This window comes from Sciurus vulgaris (assembly GCF_902686455.1).
Source record: "Sciurus vulgaris genome assembly, chromosome: 1".
NCBI classification, from domain to species: Eukaryota; Metazoa; Chordata; class Mammalia; order Rodentia; family Sciuridae; genus Sciurus; species Sciurus vulgaris.
In genome coordinates this window covers 14,967,466-14,987,533 of record NC_136461.1, presented here as the reverse complement: position 1 = coordinate 14,987,533, position 20,068 = coordinate 14,967,466, and the positions used below count along the sequence as shown (strand labels likewise).

Here is a 20,068-nt window from a genome sequence, read left to right as displayed (position 1 = left end):
CCCCTCATGCCCTCTAGGGTGTCTTCCCCAGCTCGATCCCTTTCCAGGAGGAAGGAGGATGGGACCACCTGGTCCGCTGCCGTGTGTGTTGTGAGATGCTTCACTTCCTGTTTCCCGTGGGTCCTGGCAGGGGCAGAGCTACAGGTCCGGCAGTCGGCTAGTCGGCTCTTTTTTAGTGGTGGGGCTTGAACCAGGGCCTTGCTGATGCTAACTGGCTTTTCTTACTGAGCACCTACTATGTGCCTCCCCAAGAAGGGCGAGGGTTGGGAGACAGTACGTGGTCCTGACTTTGATGGGGAGCCAGGGAGCAAAGGTCACCATAGATGCTCACCGAACCCCGCGTCTGTGCAGGTAGTTTGTCTTTCAGTCCCTACCACCTGACCAGGTAGGTGGCGTCACTCCCGTTTTATATGTAGGAAGGTGAGGCGTAGAGGTGAGGTGACCCAGCTGGTAAGTGACAGGTCTGATGCAGAGTCTGCTGTGGACCACACTTGCTGCTTGGTGAGGACCCCACCTGGGAGCAGGTTGGCTTTCTGGTTTCCAGAAACCCTCAGCTCAGCCTCACCCACTCCCCTGCCCACCTTCTACCACAGGAGCATTTCAATTACTACTCACTGGACACTGCCCTTGGCCACCTGGTCTTCTCACTCAAGTATGATGTCATCGGGGATCAAGAGCACCTCCGGTTGCTGCTCAGGTGAGGACAATGTAAGGGATTCTGAGACGGCAGGAAGGGTTGGGGTCTACAAAGACCTTCTCATTTTATCTACTCTTCTAATTGAGGCCCAGAGAGGGCAGGATTTGCTTGAGGTCACACAGCAGGCTAGTGCCCCAGCTGGGCCTGGTGTCGTCCTCACTGTGGTCGTCCCTGAGTCTGTCCTCTCCCGTCTCGGTGAGGAGGGCAGAGGGCTCCCCCTCCCTTCCCACCGCCCAGCCCTTCTCCACGGGCTTTCTCCTCCCAGGACCAAGTGCCGGACGTACCACGATGTCATCCCCATCTCCTGCCTCACTGAGTTCCCTAATGTGGTCCAGATGGCAAAGGTAAGGACTCTGCGCCCAGGCTTCCCGTGACTGGACCCCTGCCCCGGGGACGCAGAGCTCAGATATCAGGGGACCCCAGTTCCCAAGTCCAGTTCTGAAGAGCCGCGAGCCCCTGGTCCTGCCTCAGCCTTGGCTGTTCCCAGAACAGCCCCCTTCTCCTTCCTGCTGTTGTCCGCCCAGACCTGGCCAGTGAGGCCCAGGAGGCCCCTTTCCTGGCTGCCTGGCCCACGCCTCACGCCCCTCCCTTGTTGCCTCCTGCAGCTGGTGTGCGAAGATGTCAATGTGGATCGATTCTACCCCGTGCTGTACCCCAAGGTATGACTGGACCTGGGCCCTGGTCACTGAGGGCGGGTGGGCCATTGGAGCTGAGTGTTTACTGGGGACCTGCGGTGTGCTGGCTGTTTCCCTCAAGTCCTCTCACAATCCTGGTGTCTTCTCTGCAAAGTCCACAGTTTGTAGAAGAGGAAGCACAGAGATGTCTGTGTCTTACCTAAAGATGCACAGCAGATAAGGAAGCCCTCATTTGAATTCCAGAGTTGCTTTGGCGGCAGGTCTCACTCATGTCTGAAAAGTCTCAGTGCTGTCTGGGGACCCTCCTAAGGGCAGCTGGTGCTCCAGACTACCCTGGGATGAGTCTCCTTTCCACTGGCCTTGACTTCTGACCCCACTGGGGCAAGAGAGTAACACAGACACCCTCCATAGCAGCTGCTGCTCCCCGCCAGTGCTGCCTGCTAGTCCCAGGTGCTATGGCCATGTGGGGTCAGGGACAGAGGCTTCCGTTTTCAACTAGCCAGGGGGGCTTCCTGGAGGAGGTGGGCCTTGAAGACCTGTGAGCCCTTGTGGAGGAGGATGAGGTCCCTGAGGGGTATCGTGGTCTAGGAATGGTGTCCTCAGAAGGGGCCCTAGAAGTGAGGTCCCAGCTCTTGGCTGTGGAAGGGGAACTGAGGCCAGGTGAGGAGGAGCCCTGCCCGGGCCCGCAGCAAGCCGGGGGGACGTGACTGTTCTAGAAGGCTGAGGCGGGTTTGCAGGGGACCCAGGGAGCGAGTGGGTGTTCCGGAGCGGAGCGGGGGCTCCTGGCAGAGCCCAGGAGTGCAGGCGACCTTGTGGGCCGAGCTGAGCCGGGGCGTGCTGCCAGAGCCCTCTGAAGCCCAGTGGCCTGAGGGTCCCTGGGCTTGCTGTGGGGGTTACACGCAGTGCCTGGCGTGGCGCTCGCCCAGGGTGCTTGCCTGTAAGTGCGATCTGTCACCACTGTCCCCCTCACCCCTGCAGGCCTCCCGGCTCATCGTCACCTTTGACGAGCATGTCATCAGCAATAACTTCAAGTTCGGAGTCATTTATCAGAAGCTTGGGCAGGTGCGCACCTCCCGCCTGCCCCCACCCCACTGCCCTCCGTCCGGCACCCAGACCTTGGCGGGGACCGTCTCCCCCGGAGTGAGTGGGGCTGGGGGAGGGGCAGCTCAGGCGCTCCGGCTCTGTGACGGTGGCCCCTTGTGGTCCCAGACCTCAGAAGAAGAGCTCTTCAGTACCAACGAGGAAAGCCCGGCCTTTGTGGAATTCCTGGAGTTTCTGGGCCAGAAGGTCAAACTGCAGGACTTCAAGGGGTGAGTCCTGGGGTGGGACAAGCACAGCTGACTGACCGCGCCCCTGGGCAGGGAGGGAGCCCCCGGCCTGGCCCCATGGAGGCCCGTCGGGGACTGAGACTGAGCCGTGGCCTGGGGGGCCCCGGGGCAGGTTCCGAGGAGGCCTGGACGTGACCCACGGGCAGACGGGGACCGAGTCTGTGTACTGCAACTTCCGCAACAAGGAGATCATGTTTCACGTGTCCACCAAGCTGCCCTACACAGAAGGGGACACCCAGCAGGTAGCCTGGGCACCATCCCCCTGCCTTTCACTGTCCAGCCTTGCCCCCCAACAGTCCGTTCAGCGTCTACTACACTAGACTCGGGCTGGGCCCTGGGACACAGGCATGGAAATGATCCAGTCCCCCCAACCAAGGGCCCTGGGAAAGCCTCTGCTTCAGTCTGTGAAGTGGGGATAGTAATGGCACTGGCCTTGTAGGTGAGGGTGGAGGCTCATGTGGACAGGTTCTGTACCCAGCAGGAGCCAGAAAAGGTGACCAGGACTTCTGTGAGGAGTGAAGGGCATTATGGGGCACTGATATTGGGCAGATACAGGAGTAAGGAAGAACTTTCAAAATAGGCACAAAGGAGCTGAAAGGAGGCAGAACATTCCAGCACAGCTTCTGCAGAGTCCTGGACTCGAGGTGCAGGGCATGTTCCAGGAACTGAACTAAAGCATGTGCTGCCTTGACCTGAGCTTCCTTAGGGCCATCTGCTTTACCCATGTCCCCAGCCCAGGGTGCTACAGGGGTACTGTGGGAAAAATGGGAATAATTTTCCCTGTTCTCGTGGCTTTTTCATAAGATCATCTGTTCTTCTTAGTAACATGAACACACACTGAGTAGAACTGGTTTATTGAATGAGGGGTCACATTTGGGGCCATTTAGATAGGAGGAGGGTTGAGAGGTCAGGCCTGGAAACCAGGAGACCTGGATTTGAAACCAGGAGACCTGGATTTGAATCCAGGTCCCAAGCTCATGCAGGTCCTTACAATCACTTCTCTCTTGGCCTCGAGTTTCTCATCTGTCACAGGTTTCCAAGGGAACTAAAGTAACTCTACGACAAGTTTTCAACACATTTTTTTTGCGGGGGGAAGCAAGTCCTGAGATGTGCTCTCTGCCTACCCCGAACCTTCCCACACCCCTCTGGGCACCCCAGCCCACCACGGCCAGGCTGTGAAGTCCTGTGGCCCTGTGTTCAGTTGCAGCGGAAGCGGCACATCGGGAACGACATCGTGGCCGTGGTCTTCCAGGATGAGAACACACCCTTTGTGCCCGACATGATTGCATCCAACTTCCTGCACGCCTACGTGGTGGTGCAGGCTGAGGGTGGCGGCCCCGATGGCCCCCTCTATAAGGTGGGTGGTCTCAGAGCTCTCCAGGGGTGCTAGCAAGGGCCCCTGCCAAACTTAGCCCCACTGGGATGCCTGAGTCTCTGTTCTTGCCACTGAAAGCAGGGCTAGGGAGGACCCCCACCATGCCCTTCACCCTGCCTCCTGGCCTGCTGTCCAGTCCTCTGTCTCCTTTAGCCTCCTCTGTCTCACCATCTCTGATGATCTGAGGTCCCCTGGCCAGCCCTGCCCCTGGAATTCAGGGCAAAGGATGGAGGAGCTGAAATGTAGTGAAAGGGATTTATCCACTCAGCCATCACAGCCTCCCGCACCCAGGGGCAGGGCGGGGAGGGAAGTAGGGACTTCTGCTGGTGTGGGGTAGGACAGGCCCCCACGGCCACAAGGACAGCTGCCCTTTCCACCAGGTCTCCGTCACTGCGAGGGATGATGTGCCCTTCTTTGGTCCCCCCCTCCCGGACCCTGCAGTGTTTAGGAAGGTGAGAGAGGAGGATTGAATGGGAGGGTCTTGGGGGGCCCAGGTTCTGCCTCATGAGGTCCTGAAGCCAGGGCAGCTGGGGCACCCTAGCCCTGCAGCTGGGACCTGGTGTTTGTCTTGACCTTGATAAGAATTGGGTCTCTTCCCCAAGGTCATGGAGTAAAGGACATGACTGCCATTTCTCACAGCAGACTGGCCTTTCCTCATTCCTGCTCTTTCTGACAGTTCAATCTTCTTTCCTCTAAAATATCTGGGAAGGGGGCACATGTCTCTGGGACCTTTCGGAAGCCACAATTCAGGCCTTGGCTTCAGTCCTAGGTTACCCCAGACCCTAAAACTTGTGGAAATTGCTCTCCCCAGGGGGTAGGTGGCCCTCACAGTGCCTGGGCTGGGGACCAAGCCAAGGAGATGCCCTTCTAGCAGTAAGGAGGGTGACCCCAGGTCCCCAGCCATGGCACAGAGCAGAAGCTGGGCCCCTGCCTCGGGGGCTCAGCCCGCCCCTCGTTCATTTGACACCCCCTCTCCCTTTTCCATCTCCTCCACACTGGGGGCTCCCAGGGGCCTGAGTTCCAGGAATTTTTGCTGACAAAGCTGATCAATGCTGAATATGCGTGCTACAAGGCCGAGAAGTTTGCCAAACTGGAGGTGAGGACGGGCTCTCGGCTGAGCCCCTTCTTCCCTTTTCTAGTCTAGAATTTCAGACCCTGGCCTTGGGGGCGACCTGGGGGGGACGAGTTTACAGGGCGTGGGTGAGGGAGGGCAAGCGGGAGGGCAGCGCTCTGTGGGTCTGGCAGAGCGCTCGGTGGAGGAAGAGGGGGCCGGGCCGGGCCAGGCGGGCGCTGGGGCTGCCCGACCTGCGGAGGGAAGGAGGGAGCCAGCCGGCTCCGGGGCCCAGGACCTCCCGGCGCCCGCCTCACTCGGAGAAGGTGGCTTGGAACTGTGGGACGGGCTGGTCACTGGGGGCTCCCCGATGCCTGGCCCCAGGAGCGGACCCGCGCCGCCCTGCTAGAGACGCTCTACGAGGAGCTCCACATCCACAGCCAGTCCATGATGGGCCTCGGCGGCGACGAGGACAAGATGGAGAACGGCGGCGGCGGGGGCGGCTTCTTCGAGTCTTTCAAGGTGGAGGGTCCGGGTAGCCTGCGCGGGGAGCGGGCGCAGGGCGTGGCGAGGAAGGGCGGTGGGCGTGGCCATGGTGTGGGCGGGCCGGGGGCGGGGCTGGAGCCGGCTCCCCCTGGGGGCGTGGCCCGGGCACCTAGCGTCCGGGTGAGCTTGGAGGTGCGCTGTGCCGCAGGTGGTACCAGGCTGGGAGGAGTGTGAGGTGGGACGGTGACCTGGGGAGGAGGTGAGACCTGGGCTTGGGGGCACAGCCCTTTTGGGAATTCTGCTGAAGGTCGGAGGCCCTTGAGTAGCTGCCAGGTCAGCAAGCAGAGAAGAGACCTGTCTTGACCCAGGGAGGGAACTACAGGTCCTAGGAGGGCTTCCTAAACCAAGAATCATGGAAGAGGGACCTGACCCGTGCAACCTACTGTGGCCATCCCTGACGTGGCTCAGTGTTGAGAGCACCGACTCCCTGGGTTCAGATCCCCGCTCTGCCCCTTACCAGCTCGGGCACTTTCTGAGCCTCGGCTTCTTCATCCGTGGGGTTGGGTGATGGGATAACAACCACCTCGTACAGCTGCAGTTATTTGTAAAGTGGTCAGGTTAGCACAACGTAAGTTAAAAAGCAAAATGCACAAGCCTGACCCCTCTGCCTCAGCGTGACTGTCCAAAGTGAGAAGCAGAGGAGGCAGGAGGTTCTCTTCCCCTTGGAGGGGCCTGGACTCACCCCAGGCAGTGGCCTCTCTGCTCCTTTCTCCTCTACCCACAGAGGACTGTCCATCCTCCAGGTGCCCAGCCAGGGCAGTTTGCCCTTTACCCTTACTCCAAGGCAGGCCGAAAAGTTGGAGCTGTGGGTTTGTATACAGGGATTAGCCCAGTCACCCAGAAGGTGCTGAAGAAAGAGGCTTGGAGAGAACCCTGCCTCTGTCTGCTATAGACAGGAAATGGTGGGTGCGCAAGGGTGTGGAGTGGTTTCTTTGATAAGTATTCCAGTGGCCAATGGCCTCACATCCAGTAGGTGCCAGACCTAGATTAGGTCAGGGAATTTCTCAGAGGTTGCAGAGTCCACAGTCAAGGGCACAGGATTTGCAGATGGGTTCTAGGCTCACCTCTTCCTATTTCATTACCTGTGAAATGGGCATGATGATATGTAACACCCTGTAGGGCGAACTGAGTGGCAGGGTGAATGTAAAGCACCTGGTCTCACAGCAAGCACTCAGTGTAGAGTGCTGGAAAAAGGGAGGGAGGTAGGGAAAGGGAGATCAGAGACCCCCCCACCCAAATGCAAGAGACAGGTTTCTAGAGGGTTCCATGCACATTTCATTATGACTCAGTATCTTCTGCTGTTCTTCCAACTGCACGAGACCCAGCACACAGGATGTGGCTCAGAGAGGTAGTGTGGCTTGCCCAAGGCTGCCCAGCAAGCTGGTGACAGAGCCAGGCCCGAATTACCTTTAGGCACTCTGTGTACCTGCCTCTTGGGAAACCCAGAGCTCACAAGAGGATGGGACTTCCAGGGTCACCCAGAGTGGTATTGATAGGGAGGGACTCGAAGCTGGGCCTCCCGTGTGCCACCTCCACCCCACCCTCACCTTCACAGCGGGTCATCCGGAGCCGCAGCCAGTCCATGGATGCCATGGGACTAAGCAACAAGAAGCCCAACACAGTGTCCACCAGCCACAGTGGGAGCTTTGCCCCCAACAACCCTGACCTGGCCAAGGCTGCTGGAATAGTGAGTGTCCCTGCTGTCCCCTGCCCCTCCCAGGGCCCTCAGTGCCCCCTACCTCCTGAAGTCTGCCCACCTCTCTCCATTGCCCTGCTGTCCATGTGCCCACCCCGGGCTCTGGACTTGGTCTAACGACTGCTTTCCACGGGGGTCAAGTGCTCCTGCCAGGACATGGGTGCCAAGAGCGTGCACCCCTCCCCCAGCTCTTTGGCCCTTTATTTATTCAGGTGTGACTTTCTGCAGGTCAACTCCTGGGCAGCCTCTGTGTCCCATCCTTATTGAGTACCTACTGTCTGTTGTGTGCTGGGAACTGGGCTGCTGTGTGGGCACCTACTGTCAAGCCTGGGGTTTCTGGGAGCACCTAATGTGTGTCAGGCTGTGGGCACCCACTGTGTGTCAGGACCTCCGCTGCTGTGTGGACATGCACCCTGTGAGCACCTACTGTGGGCCTGGTCCTGAGTTCGTGTGAGCACCTACTGTGTGGCCAGCCCCATCCCGGGCTGGTGTGTGAGCACCTGTTGTGTTAGGACCTGGGCTGTTGTGTGAGCATATGATGTGTACTAAGCCTAGAATACCAGTGAACACCTACTGTGTGTCAGGAAGCCAACTGCTCTGTGGGCATTCCTCTGTGGCACCTCCTACTGTGTGTTGCAGCAGCCTGGGCCTCTGTGGCTGTGGCTACCTATTGTGTGTCAGGAACCAAGCCTCTGTGTGAATTCTCCTGAGTGAGCCCTCCTGTGTAGTAGCTGACTGTCCGCCAGGCCCTGCGGGAGCTGGCCCCTCACTCCAGGGAATGCTGGGCGGGCAGGAGAGACAGGCCTGCCTGGAGGCCCAGCTGCTTTGCGCCACCTACTGGCCTCCTGGGACACTGCACTCACTGCTCACCAGCCACACACCCATCCACTCGCCCATCCATCCATCCATCCATCCATCCATCCATCCATCCATCGCCCATCTGTCCATTTATTCACCTATCTGTCTAACCATCCAACCACCCACCTACCCATCCATCCATCCATCCACCCATCCATCCATCCATCCACCCATCCATCCATCCATCCATCCACCCATCCACCCATCCATCCATCCATCCACTCGCCCATCCATCCATCCATCCATCCATCCATCCATCCATCGCCCATCTGTCCATTTATTCACCTATCTGTCTAACCATCCAACCACCCACCTACCCATCCATCCATCCATCCACCCATCCATCCATCCATCCACCCATCCATCCATCCATCCATCCACCCATCCACCCATCCACCCATCCACCCATCCATCCATTCATCCATCCATCCATCCATCCATCCATCCATCCATCCATCCATCCATCCATCCATCTACCCATCTACCCATCCACCTATCTATTCATCCACCCATCCACCCAAGTATTCATCTATCTACATATCCTTTTACCCACCCACCCATACACCCACTTAAGCATCCACCTGTGCATCCATCCATCTACCCGTCCCTCCATTTACCCATCCATTCATTCACTCATCCACCCACCCATTCATCCACCCATCCATCTTCCACCCACCTACCCACCCATCCCTCCACCCACCCACCCCTCCTTCCATTCAGCCATCTGTCCATCCACCCTTCACCTGCTGACTGTCTCCTGCATGCCAAGCCCTGTGCTCAGTGCTTCAAGGCTGTGTCACGTGGCGGGGGCACACCCCACACCTGTCCTGTGGTCTGATCTAGCTGGGGAGCAGGGCAAGGCCTCTGCCGCCCAGGAGTCACCAAGCCCCCATCATCTGAGGAACTGGCCCGACCTCCCCCAACCCAGGTGCTCCAGCCACTCCCTTCCTCCCTATTGGAGTGGCCCAGCCTCTTGTGGGTGGCCTCCGAGGGACCCTGGGGACAGGGACAGGCCAGCGGCACCCACCATGGCAGTAACCAGACCCATTTCTGTTTTTGTTTTTGCGCAACTCTCTTCTCTTCATGTTACTTCCTCTTCCTCCACTTTCTCCCTGCCCTTTTTCCTCCCCTCTCCCCCCTCTTTCCTGCTCCCTCGGTCTCCCTCCCTGGCCTCCCTGCCTCCCTGCCTCTTCCTTCTCTTGCCCCTGTTTCCTCCTCTTCCCTCCCCTTCCCGCCCTGCTGTCTCCGCCCCCTCCTGTGCCCCATCTCTGCATAACTGTCTCTCGTCCTCCTCCTGCCTTCCCTTCTCTGCAATTCCCGCTCGCTCTCCTCTCTGCTCTGTCCCCACTGTCTCTGCCCCGCCCTCTGCCGCTTGCCAGTCATTGCTTATTCCTGGGAAAGGCGCGAGTAGATTCGGACGCCGGGGCAGTGCCATAGGCATAGGAACCGTGGAGGAGGTTGTCGTCCGGGGGCCGCCGGCTCTGGAGGCTGCCTGCACGCGCTGCCCGCTGCTCACTCTCAGGACGGAGGCCATATTGGGGACGTTGCCCCCTTCCCCGTGACAGGCCCAAGGGCGTGCAGGACTGGGCGCCAGCAGCCCTGATGGCACTCAACACCTACTTTGGGGCCTGGCACCTGGGTCAGAGCCAGTGGCCCTTGCCAGGGGCTTCTGGCTCTGCCCTGGCCCCTGGGGCCCTGGTCCGGTCCCTGCTAGTGTCTGGTACCCGGAGCCCCTCTGCCCAGATGCACGTCCCCCAATATCTCCCCCAAGATCGCTGGTTCTGCATGGAGCGCGGTCCTCCCTCCTCCCCACCGTGAGCTGCCCTGGGGCTTCTGCCCTCTGTGCCTCCCGCCAGTCCCAGTGTGTGCAAATGGGGTCTTTCAACTGCTGGGCCAGAGCCTCTCCCAGGCAGTTCCAAGGTTCCAGGAAGGCAGGGCTGGCCTGGGGCAGGGCTTGGGCTGCTCCCTCATTGTCATCACCGCCCTCACGCTGCAGGTCCCATGAAGCCCAGGGGGCAGGATGGGTAGCCATTCTCATGACCTGGCCTTCTCTCCTCCCTGCCCAGCATGGCTGCCCCAGCCCCGTAGGTCCTTGCCCTTCTGCTGGACCACGATCCCTGCTGTGTGGCCTCAGAGAGGCCCTGGCCCTCTCTGGGCCGGTTTCCCCATCTGTACACTAGAGGGCTGCCTCTGAACGCACGTCTTCTCCCTTTTTTGCTCATTACCTCTGCTTCAGGGCGATGGGGTGGGCAGCAGGGCCTAAGGGGGAGCGGGGGGCCCTGGGCTCCCCGGGCAGGTGGGCACTGAGTCGGGGCCTCTCCCCACAGTCGCTGATTGTCCCCGGGAAGAGCCCCACAAGGAAGAAGTCCGGCCCATTCGGTTCCCGCCGCAGCAGCGCCATTGGGATCGAGAACATCCAGGAGGTGCAGGAGAAGAGGTGGGCGGCGGGCACTGCGCCCGTCCGTCCCCCTGGCCCGTGCTGACCCCAGCTTGGTGGACAGCAGCAGGCGGGAGGGAGTGGCCACCGCTGCCTCTTGTCCAGCCGGTGACAGCCCCCCGCACTCGGCAGCTCTGCGGGCTCCCCGGAGGCCCACGCCCCGCAGATCAAGACGCTACAGTCCGAGGCTCCGGGCTTGCCCGGGTCCCTCTGCCGGCCCGGGGCCAGGGTTGGAGGCGGGCCTGGGCCAGCACCCGTATGCTCCCCCACTGCCGACTGGGCGTGAGGGGTTCGTGCTGGTCCCAGGCAGGATGCAGGTGGGCGGGGGTCTCAGCCACGGAGCTGCCCCAGGAAAGCAGAGAACAGTCTCTGGCACAAACCCTGTTTCCACTACTGGGGCTGTGTGACCTTGGGCGACTCACTGTACTTCTCTGAGCTTCATTATCCTAATCTGAAAAACTGGGATAAGAAAACAGCCAACAGCATGGGGCTGCTGTTCGGTGCAGGTTCGGTGCCCGGCGTGTGAGGCAGGGGTTAGGGCAGCAAGCGCATGCCAGGCAGAGCCAACTCTGTCCTCACTGCCACCGAAGTTCAGAATGCGGTGAATCCTGGGTTCAGGAGTTGGCACTGCTGGGTTCTAGCTGGACGTGTCTGGGCAGGTCCCTTTCAATCTCTCGGCCCCAGTTTCCCTATCTGTCTCGGACCTCGGGCCCCCTCCCCTGTAGAGGAGGACTTGGGAGGTGCCCGGGGTTGCTGGCACAGGGACTGCCCTGGGGCCCTGGAAGGCAGTGGGGCGAGCCAGCAGGTGCTCTTGACCCCCCTCACGGCCTGGGCCTCATTCTACCCCAGTGCCAGGCCTGGCGCTGAGTCCCCCCGCTGCCCCCGTGTGCCCTGCAGGGAGAGCCCTCCAGCTGGCCAGAAGACCCCGGACAGCGGGCATGCCTCGCAGGAGCCCAAGTCGGAGAACTCTTCCACCCAGAGCTCCCCAGAGATGCCCACGACCAAGAACAGGTGGGACTCTGGGCACGCCAAGCCGGGCCTGCAAGTGGCAGCTCAGCCTTTTCCTGCCCCGGGCCCAGGCCGGCCCAGCACCCTGACACTGCCACCAGGCACCAGGGAGGCCTGGGCACCCTGCACACACCAGGTTCCTGCCCAAGGCTGAAATGCCTGTGAACCGTACATACAGTCCCCACCTGGGACCTGCTGATCTTCTCACATAATAAGTCATTTCCAGATAGTGGTGACAGGAGACAGTTAAAGCAGAAGGCACATGACAAAGAATGGCTGGGGTTGTAGTGTCCTCAGTGGGTCTTCAGGGAAGACATGTCCAAGGGGTCACTTCCGAATTGACAGAGAGAAGAGGGTTTCAGGCAAGGAACCCAGCAAGTGCAAAGGCCCTGAGGCATGCTCAATGTCTGGGAGGAAGAGCAGTATGCAGTTTGAGCCAAATAAGTGAGGGGCTGTGCTGGGTGGCGGGAAAGAGGCCAGAGAGGTGCACAGGGGCTGAGCTTGTGTAATAGCATTGAGTCATACCCCGCGTGTGACAAGGAGCCTTTAGAAGATTTTCCTGACGGTGGTGGTGCATGGAGCAGGGAGGCCAGAGGGCTGCTCCATGCCTGTGCTGGCTGAGCCCCTCTGGGCTGGGCTCTGGTGGCTCAAGAGGAGTCGGCAGGAGCCAGCAGGCCAACAGAAAGGGACCAGGCTGGGCAGGCCAGACCCACAGTGGGCGAGTCTGGGAGTCGGGTTCTCTTTGGGGACCTGAGAAAAGGCATGAGACCCCAGCCTGAACATGAAGACCCTGAGCATGAAACATGCGGCGAGGGTCAGGAGGAGGCCGTGGGTGGCCGGGCCCGGACCCCTGCCCCACCCAAGCCACGCGCTCTCAGGGCGTCTCAGCTGGACGAGGGGGCTCGTCATGACCGCTGAGGGAACCTGTGGCCATGCTCGGCCCAGTGCCTGCGCCGCAGCCTGCTCTGCGTGACCGGTGGCCACTGAACCCCGAGCCAGGAGTGGGCTGCGGGGCCGTGGTGAGCCGAGGGCCTGGTCAGCGTCTCTCACTAGGAAGGACATCTGGGGCTGCACTGGGGTCCCAGGAGGCCAGGGGCCCAGGAGTGCCCCTGGAGGCCACGGAGGTGCCTGGCAGGCTCCGGGCTGGGCCTCGCTGGTGGGGAGGGCGAGGGGGCCGGGGGACCAGCTGCCCCGCCAGACGCGGCTAACGGGGAACATCTGTGCAGAGCGGAGGCCACGGCCCAGCGCGCGGAGGCCCTGAAGGACTTCTCCCGCTCCTCGTCCAGCGCCAGCAGCTTTGCCAGCGTGGTGGAGGAGACAGAGGGCGTGGACGGGGAGGACACGGGCCTGGTGAGGCGCCCCCGGGTCCTCTGCACCAAAGGAGGGGCGGGAGGGGACCCTGCAGGTGCTGTGGGCAGGAGCACCAGCCTGGCTGTGGCCGAGGCGGGATCAGGGGGCCCAGCTCAGCAGGGCGGTGCGAACCCCCCGGCTGCCACCCGCGTGGCTCCTCTGTGCCGTCGGCCTGGTCTCGCTGCCGCTCCTTCTCGTCTCACCTCTTACGGCTGCGGGCCGCCCACCGCCAGGCCTCGGTACCACCAGTTCTGCCTGGGCCTCGCCCCTCTCCGTGCCAGCAGGCAGGCAGCCCTGCTTCCGGCTGCAGACCCCCGGCTGCCGCCAGCCCTTTCCTGGTTCCTCCCGCTGGCCTTTAGCCGGCACCTGGCAGCACAGGGTCCCTCTGTGGGGACACGTGGCCTGGCCCCCTGAGGGCAGGGCTGCTTCTTGACATAAGCCAGTGGCCGGCCAGCAGAGGAGGATGGCCATAGTGGCCCAGCCCAGCCTGACCTGGCTGTGCCCGCTGTGGTCTCACGGGCCCCTCCCCAGCTCCCTGTCATTCTTGCCAATGGGCTGACCTCGCTCCCTGTGTCCCCAGGACAGCGTCTCGTCCTCAGGGACGCCTCACAAGCGGGACTCGTTCCTCTACAGCACGTGGCTGGAAGACAGCGTCAGCACTGCCAGCGGGGGCAGCTCCCCAGGTACCAGGCCGGGCAGCCTGGGCAGGGTCGCTCCGGGCGCGGGTGGAGAACAAGGTGGGCCTATTCTCACGCCCCAGGTGGTGGGCGTGTGGTGCGACCACTCAACATGGGCACAAGGCAGATTGGAGGCTGGTCGCCCCGGAAGGCCTCCGAGGACGGTGGGGGGCGAGTTAGGGGTGGGGGTCCCCAAGGGAGGGACTTGGCAGTATTGGGCAGCACCAGTGCCGACTGCCCACCCATGCCCGTCTCCCTGGTGCCTCCCCGTGGCCAGTGAGGTGGCTCCCTCCTGCCCCCCTTCCCAGGCCCCTCGCGGTCACCCCACCCAGACGCCGGCAAGTCGGGGGACCCTGCATGTCCCGAGATCAAGATCCAGCTGGAAGCATCTGAGCAGCACCTGCCACAGCTGGTAGGAGGCCCTGGGGTCGTGCCTGAGAGGGGACTAGTTGGGGAGGGGCTCCAGGGGACGGAGGGTTGGGCCCACCCATCCTGGCACAGCCCGTGACTTCTGCCTCCCGTGTCTCCTGCCCTGTGACGTCTGCGCTGCCACCTGCCTCTCCCTCTCCGCGGCTGGCTGTGTCGAGTGCAGGGCTGTTAGCCGCCCCCCAGGAGGTGCAGCTGAGCAGGTCAGCGGGGCTCCCGCCTGGTGGGGGACAGGGGTCTCTGGGTGAGAGCCAGCTCTCAGTGGGGCCTCTGGCTGGCTGGCTCCTCCGCCTCGGTCCCCGTCTCTGCACTAGGCTGGGAGGCCACTTGCCTCCGGTGGAGCCAGAAGGAGCTGGGCACGGCCGGGTGGGGGAGGCCTGGGAGTCCCAGGGGAGCGGGAGACCCAGAGCCGGGGACTCTGTGTCATGATGTCTCCGTCCCCCTTTTCCCTGCAGATGAAGCCACAGAAGCACAAGGTGAAGATTCTGTGTCAACCCGGCAGCTGGGACCTCTGCCCTCAAGGCCACTGGGCCCTGGAGCTGCCCCTGCCTCCCGGCCCTCCCCTTGACCCACCCGCTGGGCTGTCTCTGCAGGGCAGAGCCACCCAGACCTGGGCGTGGGGAAGCTGCTGGCATCGCCCCGTCCCCAGGCCGGGGGTCTGGGCTCGGGCAGGGATTGGTCGGTGGAGCAGGACTGTAGGTCTGGCTTGTCCCCCTCAGTCTTCACCACCCCCTGGGTGCCCCTCTGGACTCATGGGAGCAAGGTGGGAGAGGAAGTTGGGAGACATCAGGGCACCCAGTACCCAGGGAGGCGGCAGGATGCCAGGTGTGGAGTGGGCACTGGGCGGAGGTCCTGGCTTCTGTGGGGGTTTGTGTGATGCTGGGCAGGTCACCATCTTCTCTGGGCATCTGCTGCAAATGGACACGATTATCTCGGAGGTCACTAAAGACGGCTCCACACCCCTGCCCCAGAAGGGGACTCGGCCCCCGGAGGCCTCCATCACACTACCTGCTTCTCGAGGTCCCTGAGACCCAGGTGGGCTAACGGCAGGGAGCTGGCCGTGCCCGTTGCCTCTCCTGGACCCTCCGCCTGACCACAGATCTGCCGATGCCCTGTCCACTGCCTACACGTGACGGACGAGGGGCCCCTCTGGCGGGGGCACCTGGTTTCTCCGGCAGCACCCAGCTTAACCCCACCGCCCTGCGCTCCCGGGCACCTAAGGCTGAGGGGTCTCGGCTGGCCTGGCACTGCAGGCCTTGCCACCCCACCCACTGCTGCAGAGGGGTCAGCCAGGCACAGCTGCTGTGAGTCCCTGTCCTTGTGTGTCTGTCCACACTTTTAGGTGCCACGCCAAAGGCCAGCCTCCGGCCCACCACCCACCTTGGAAGCCCCAGTGGCTGTGTGTATGTCAGTGACAGTTGTACAAAATAAATTCTATTTATCGCTATTGTACCTGGAGTTGGCCTGGCTTTGTGTGACCCTGCCCAGCTGACAGCAAAGCAGATGCCCAGCGTTTCCGAGGTGGAAGGGGTAGACCTGTCCCCGTCAGAGCTGCTGGCCAGGGACTCCTCTGAGACCGAACCAGAGAGTCTGTGGCCACCAGCTTCCTCCCGCGCCCCTCCACCAAGGCAGGAGGGACGTTGCTTTGGCGTAGAGCAGACCCAGGTTTGAGTCCTGGTTCCATCTCTGCTTCGATGGGTAGTCTTGAGAAACGTGGCTTCTGTGAGCCGTTTTCGCTTCTGGAACAGAGGAGCCCCAAGTCCCCCACCCAGGGCCGGTTGAGGAGCCCACGAGCTGGCGCTCACAATCGCCTGGCACACAGCAGGTGCTCAGTTAAAGACTGCCTCCTTTCCCGACCCAGGAAAGCCTAAGGAGCTCCCTTTTGGGGCCACCAGGGGGCACCAAGGGATAGCTAACCAGGACAGTCGGGGCGGGAGCGGGTGAGTGGTCAAAGTCCCTGCCGCAGGTGCTCACAGGTTGGGACCTAGAAGAAAGGGGGACGGTGTGGGGAGCGGGTCCCGTGGAGGGAGCTGCGCGTGTGATCTGAGGGCAGCGTGCACCTGGAACCGGGAAGGGCACAAAGGTGGCAATGGAGGGGACCAGGGCATGGGCAGGGATGAGGGCAGAGGCCAAGTGGCCTTGAATGCCAGGCCAGGGACCAGAGCCTATGCCAAGGGTGACGGGGAGCCATGAAATGCAGCCGTAAGTGCCACTGGAGTCTGACTGGGCAGGTCAGAGGAGGGGGAGAGGCACAGGGCTAGAGGGGACAGTGGCCGGGAGCACTGTGGGCGGGCTGGAAGTTGCCCGGAGGCACAAGGTCTGGAAAAGAGCCCTGTGCGGAGGAACCAGGGAGGCTCCAGGGGTGCAGCCTGGTGTGGGGCCGGCAAAAGGGGACTTCCCTGGGGTCCCACGGCAAGTGCAAGAGCAGGTGTCACTGGTGGGTTGGCAGGTGCAGGACTCGGGGTGGGCACTGAGCAGAGCCAGGCGGGGCGCCATGCTGGCCTCCCTGACTTTCAGTCACTCCCCTCCTGGTCCGCCTCCTCCTCCCCAGGATGATGCTGAGGGTAACCTGGGGGCTCTCTGGGAGTGCCATCCTTTCCCGACGGGGCCCTTCCATGACTCCCAGATGCCTCGGGCCACCCAGGGGCTGTGACTCACACCCAACCCCAACCTCGCCCAGCTGGGTTTGGCTCCCGGCTGCTTGGGCTTGGTGGTCCCCTCCTAACCTGCCCGCTCCCAGCTCAGCCTCCTGCTGATCTCAAGTCCCCTGGGACCCTGGTGCTGCCTTGGCCTTTTTCCTGCCCCACCCCAGGGGCCAGCAGCCCCAGCGCCCAGCTTAGAGCTCGGCTCTGAGTTTGTTCACCTGATACTTTTAGCTGTCTGGACCTCGGTCTCCTCATCTGTACAGTAGGCTGCTAACAGTCCTTCGCGGTGCTGGGGATGGAACCAGCCCTGGATGCAAACAGTTCTGACCTCCTCAAATCGCCACAGCCTTACCATGGTGGGTAAAGGCCCTTAACAAGGATCAATCCACAGACACGGTGTCCCTTGGAGCTGTAACTGGGTGGGGCCCAGCACGAATGTCAGACGTGAGGCTTTGGGAATGAACAGCCTCAGATGCTTCCCTGAGCCTCAGCAGCCAAGGCTGCACTGGGGTGACGTCCTTAAGAAGCCTTTCACTGAGCTGTGCACCCCTCCCCAAGCTGTGATGGAGAGTGGGGGCCTGTGGTGGCGGAGCAGGTGGGAGCTCAGAGACAGAACTGCCCTGGCCCCCTCCCTGCCCTGGCAGTGCCAGGCTGTCTGTGGAGCGGGAGGGCCTCCAGGCCAGGGGCCAGTCCCCATCTGTGCCCCCAGGGCTCCATGATGGGCCGGGGGAGACCGAGGGCGGTCCTGGCCTCTGGGATCAAAGCGTCCAGCAGTGTTGCTCTTGTGCAGGTGCCAGCTCTGCGCCCGCCCTGGGTTCTGAGGTGGGGAGGGCCGGGCCGGCTGGGACTCTGACCCGAGGCTGGAATTAGGGCTTGAGCTGGGGCACCGGGCTCCAGGAAGTTCTGGACTCTACTTAGAAATAACCCTGGTGGTGGGAACGTCCCCCAGATGCAGGAGGGAAGAGGCCTGTCCTGTGGGGGAAACCATGGGGGCACCTGGCGGGCCTGGCAGGCCCCATCCAGCCGTGTATCTGGGCTCTCCCCGCTTCTCCAAGCCTGCCTCTCACCTGTGACACAGGACTAGGCCAACAGGCCGCCTGCTTCTAAGGTTCCTGTGTGGTGCCCGGCACAGAATCCAAGCCCGAAATGAGGGTCTCCCTACCCCTGCAGTTAGTGCACCCTGGGACGTCCATGGCCAACCCCAGGGCACTTTGCCAAAGAGATGGCCACAGGCCCAGGGTGGCCCGGTGCCAGGGGATTGGGACCTGGACGTTCTCTGCTGCTCAGGCCACAGGGGGTGCTCAGTCAGGGACCCTGGAATGTGGAGGTCCCTCCCTCCCTCCCTCCCTGTGCCTGCCTCATCAAGGGGACAGCCCAGGACGGAGCCTCCTGAAATAACCAGATCTGGTCAGCAAGGCTAATTTTAAAAGCCACTCTGGCTGCCCCATGGGTCCTTCTGGGAAGCCATGAATGTCCCTGTGTGTGCCCCTGGGAGGGGCCCAGAATGGCCTGCCACTTCTGCCTACCCGTACCGGAGCCCCCAAGCTGTTGGGGTCCAGGGGCCCGGCTCCCCCTGCCTCAGTCCCCCAGGGTGCACCTGGTGGCTCTCAGGGCCCTATCCTGTGCCTGTCTCAGCCCTCTCCCCTCCGCATCTGCTGGCCTCCGTATCCCTTTACTCAATGTCTCTGCCCCTCTCTGCCTCTGATGCTCATGGTGTTTCCTCTGCAGATGAGACTCTGTCCCCTCTCTGGGCCCATACCCCAGGAGGTTGGACACAGCATTCCTGATGGGCCGTCAGCTAGGCAGCGAGGCCAGGCCAGGTGCAGGAATGGCGTCCATGGGGGGTGGGGGAAAGGGCTGCAGGTGAGGCCCTGGGGGAGAGTAGCCGTCCTGGGGCAGACAGGAGCTACAACCAGGCAGGCAGGGGCCAAGTCCAGGCACGACTTGGGCCATCTGTCCAGGCCAGGTGCCAGCCAGCAGGAGAAATAGCTGCAGAGGTAGGGTTGCCAGGCTTAGCAAACACAAACACGAGGGACCCAGCTCAATTTGAATGTCAGATAAACAAGGAATCATTTTTAGTTTAAGTATACCTCATGCAATATTTGAGACATACTTATAGTAAAAAATGTTTATTTGACATTCCAGTTGAACTGGGCATCCTGTATTTTATCTGGCATCCCTGTCCAGGGCGGGCTCGAGGAGTGAGGGCAGGTTCCGCAGGGACAGTGAGTTCTATAGGCCGGTCTGATGGGGGAGGCACAGGGAGCTCTGTGGGGAGGGGTCCTGGGGAACGTGGTGGGGTACATGACACCCAAACACAGCCACCATTCCCGAGCAGCCATGGACAGCAAGAGGGAAGGTCTGGGTGCTCTGCTGAGCGCTTGTGCACACAGTAGGAGCTTCCTAAGTGTTTACTGTATGAATAAGAATCCTCCCAGCCCGGCCCTGGGGCTGGGGGAGGCAAGTGGCCAACACGAGGCTCAGAACTCTACTCCCAAGTTCTTGGGGGCCAGCAGGGAAGGGAAGGGGACGGCGGGGAGGCCCCTGCTTTCTCTGTCCCTCCCCAGTCCCATGTTGGAGTGCTGCCCTGGCCCAGGATGCAGATGGTGGGGGACCTGGGGCAGGGTGACCTTGGCTTCTGGAGGGATGGCTGCGACTGACTGGGAGGGACGGGCCACAGAGGCCTGGGAGGGACAGGCCACAGAGGCCCGGTGTGGAGGGCATTTGGACAAGCCAGGAGATTCCTGCGGCCCAGAAAGTTGGGGTTCAGTGTCTGGGGAGGTGAGAGTTGGACCTTAATCCTGGGCCCATTAATCTCAGGGGTGTCCCTAGGTGGGGTGGCCCCTGGGCCTGTGGCCCTCTCACGTGACAGGAGGCAGAACTCCTTAAACGGCTTTTTCATTCACTCATCGCTCATTCACTTGCTGACTGGTGGCACCTTCTCTGAGACGAATCCCCTCACCCACTTCCCGGCCTCCTGCGGAAGGGTGTGTCCATTCCCACCAGGAACACCTGTCCCCAGGCCAGCCCTGCCATCGGCTCCCAGCATGACCTGGGGCAAGTCCTGAGCCTCAGTTTCCCTATCCCTGAAGCGGGACTGAGTCTGGTCCCTCCCTCCCAGGGTTCAGCAGGGACCCTGGCCCGGAGGGCCCCGCAGGGAGCTGGGAGGGCAGCTGGCTGGCTCCATGGCCAGTGTCACCATTGCCATTCTGGCAAGGCCCCCTTCCCCTTGGGGCTGCAGCTGGCTGAGCCCCCAGCCTCCTGTGCAGGGCAGTGGCCCCTCTGAGGTCCTTCTGGCCCCTCTGATGTTCTAGGTGCAGCAGTGCGTCCTTCAGCAAG

At 61.8% G+C, this 20,068-nt stretch overlaps 1 protein-coding gene across 12 annotated transcripts in view; it reads left to right on the top strand.

Annotated features, from left to right (window-relative positions):
• Positions 1 to 14,651, top strand: part of RAP1GAP (RAP1 GTPase activating protein) — a 57,408-nt gene extending 42,757 nt beyond the window's left edge. For 5 of the 12 annotated variants that reach the window (XR_013758158.1, XR_013758160.1, XR_013758161.1 and 2 more), the window contains 19 exons: positions 594 to 697; positions 963 to 1,041; positions 1,303 to 1,356; positions 2,311 to 2,394; positions 2,542 to 2,642; positions 2,773 to 2,902; positions 3,862 to 4,017; positions 4,416 to 4,487; positions 5,045 to 5,131; positions 5,471 to 5,608; positions 7,188 to 7,319; positions 9,566 to 9,643; positions 10,514 to 10,623; positions 11,521 to 11,634; positions 12,858 to 12,981; positions 13,562 to 13,664; positions 13,936 to 14,070; positions 14,251 to 14,287; positions 14,540 to 14,642. Coding sequence is in view for 5 of the 12 variants with exons in the window: in XM_079106564.1 (XP_078962690.1) it covers positions 594 to 697; positions 963 to 1,041; positions 1,303 to 1,356; positions 2,311 to 2,394; positions 2,542 to 2,642; positions 2,773 to 2,902; positions 3,862 to 4,017; positions 4,416 to 4,487; positions 5,045 to 5,131; positions 5,471 to 5,608; positions 7,188 to 7,319; positions 9,566 to 9,643; positions 10,514 to 10,623; positions 11,521 to 11,634; positions 12,858 to 12,981; positions 13,562 to 13,664; positions 13,967 to 14,070; positions 14,251 to 14,259 (1,779 nt within the window). In the remaining 7 variants the exon portion in view is untranslated. Of the gene's footprint in view, positions 1 to 593; positions 698 to 962; positions 1,042 to 1,302; positions 1,357 to 2,310; positions 2,395 to 2,541; positions 2,643 to 2,772; positions 2,903 to 3,861; positions 4,018 to 4,415; positions 4,488 to 5,044; positions 5,132 to 5,470; positions 5,609 to 7,187; positions 7,320 to 9,565; positions 9,644 to 10,513; positions 10,624 to 11,520; positions 11,635 to 12,857; positions 12,982 to 13,561; positions 13,665 to 13,935; positions 14,071 to 14,250; positions 14,288 to 14,539 lie in introns of all 12 variants that reach the window. The other 7 variants (XM_079106565.1, XM_079106567.1, XM_079106563.1 and 4 more) reach the window with 3 other exon arrangements.
• The last annotated feature ends 5,417 nt before the right edge of the window (positions 14,652 to 20,068 follow it).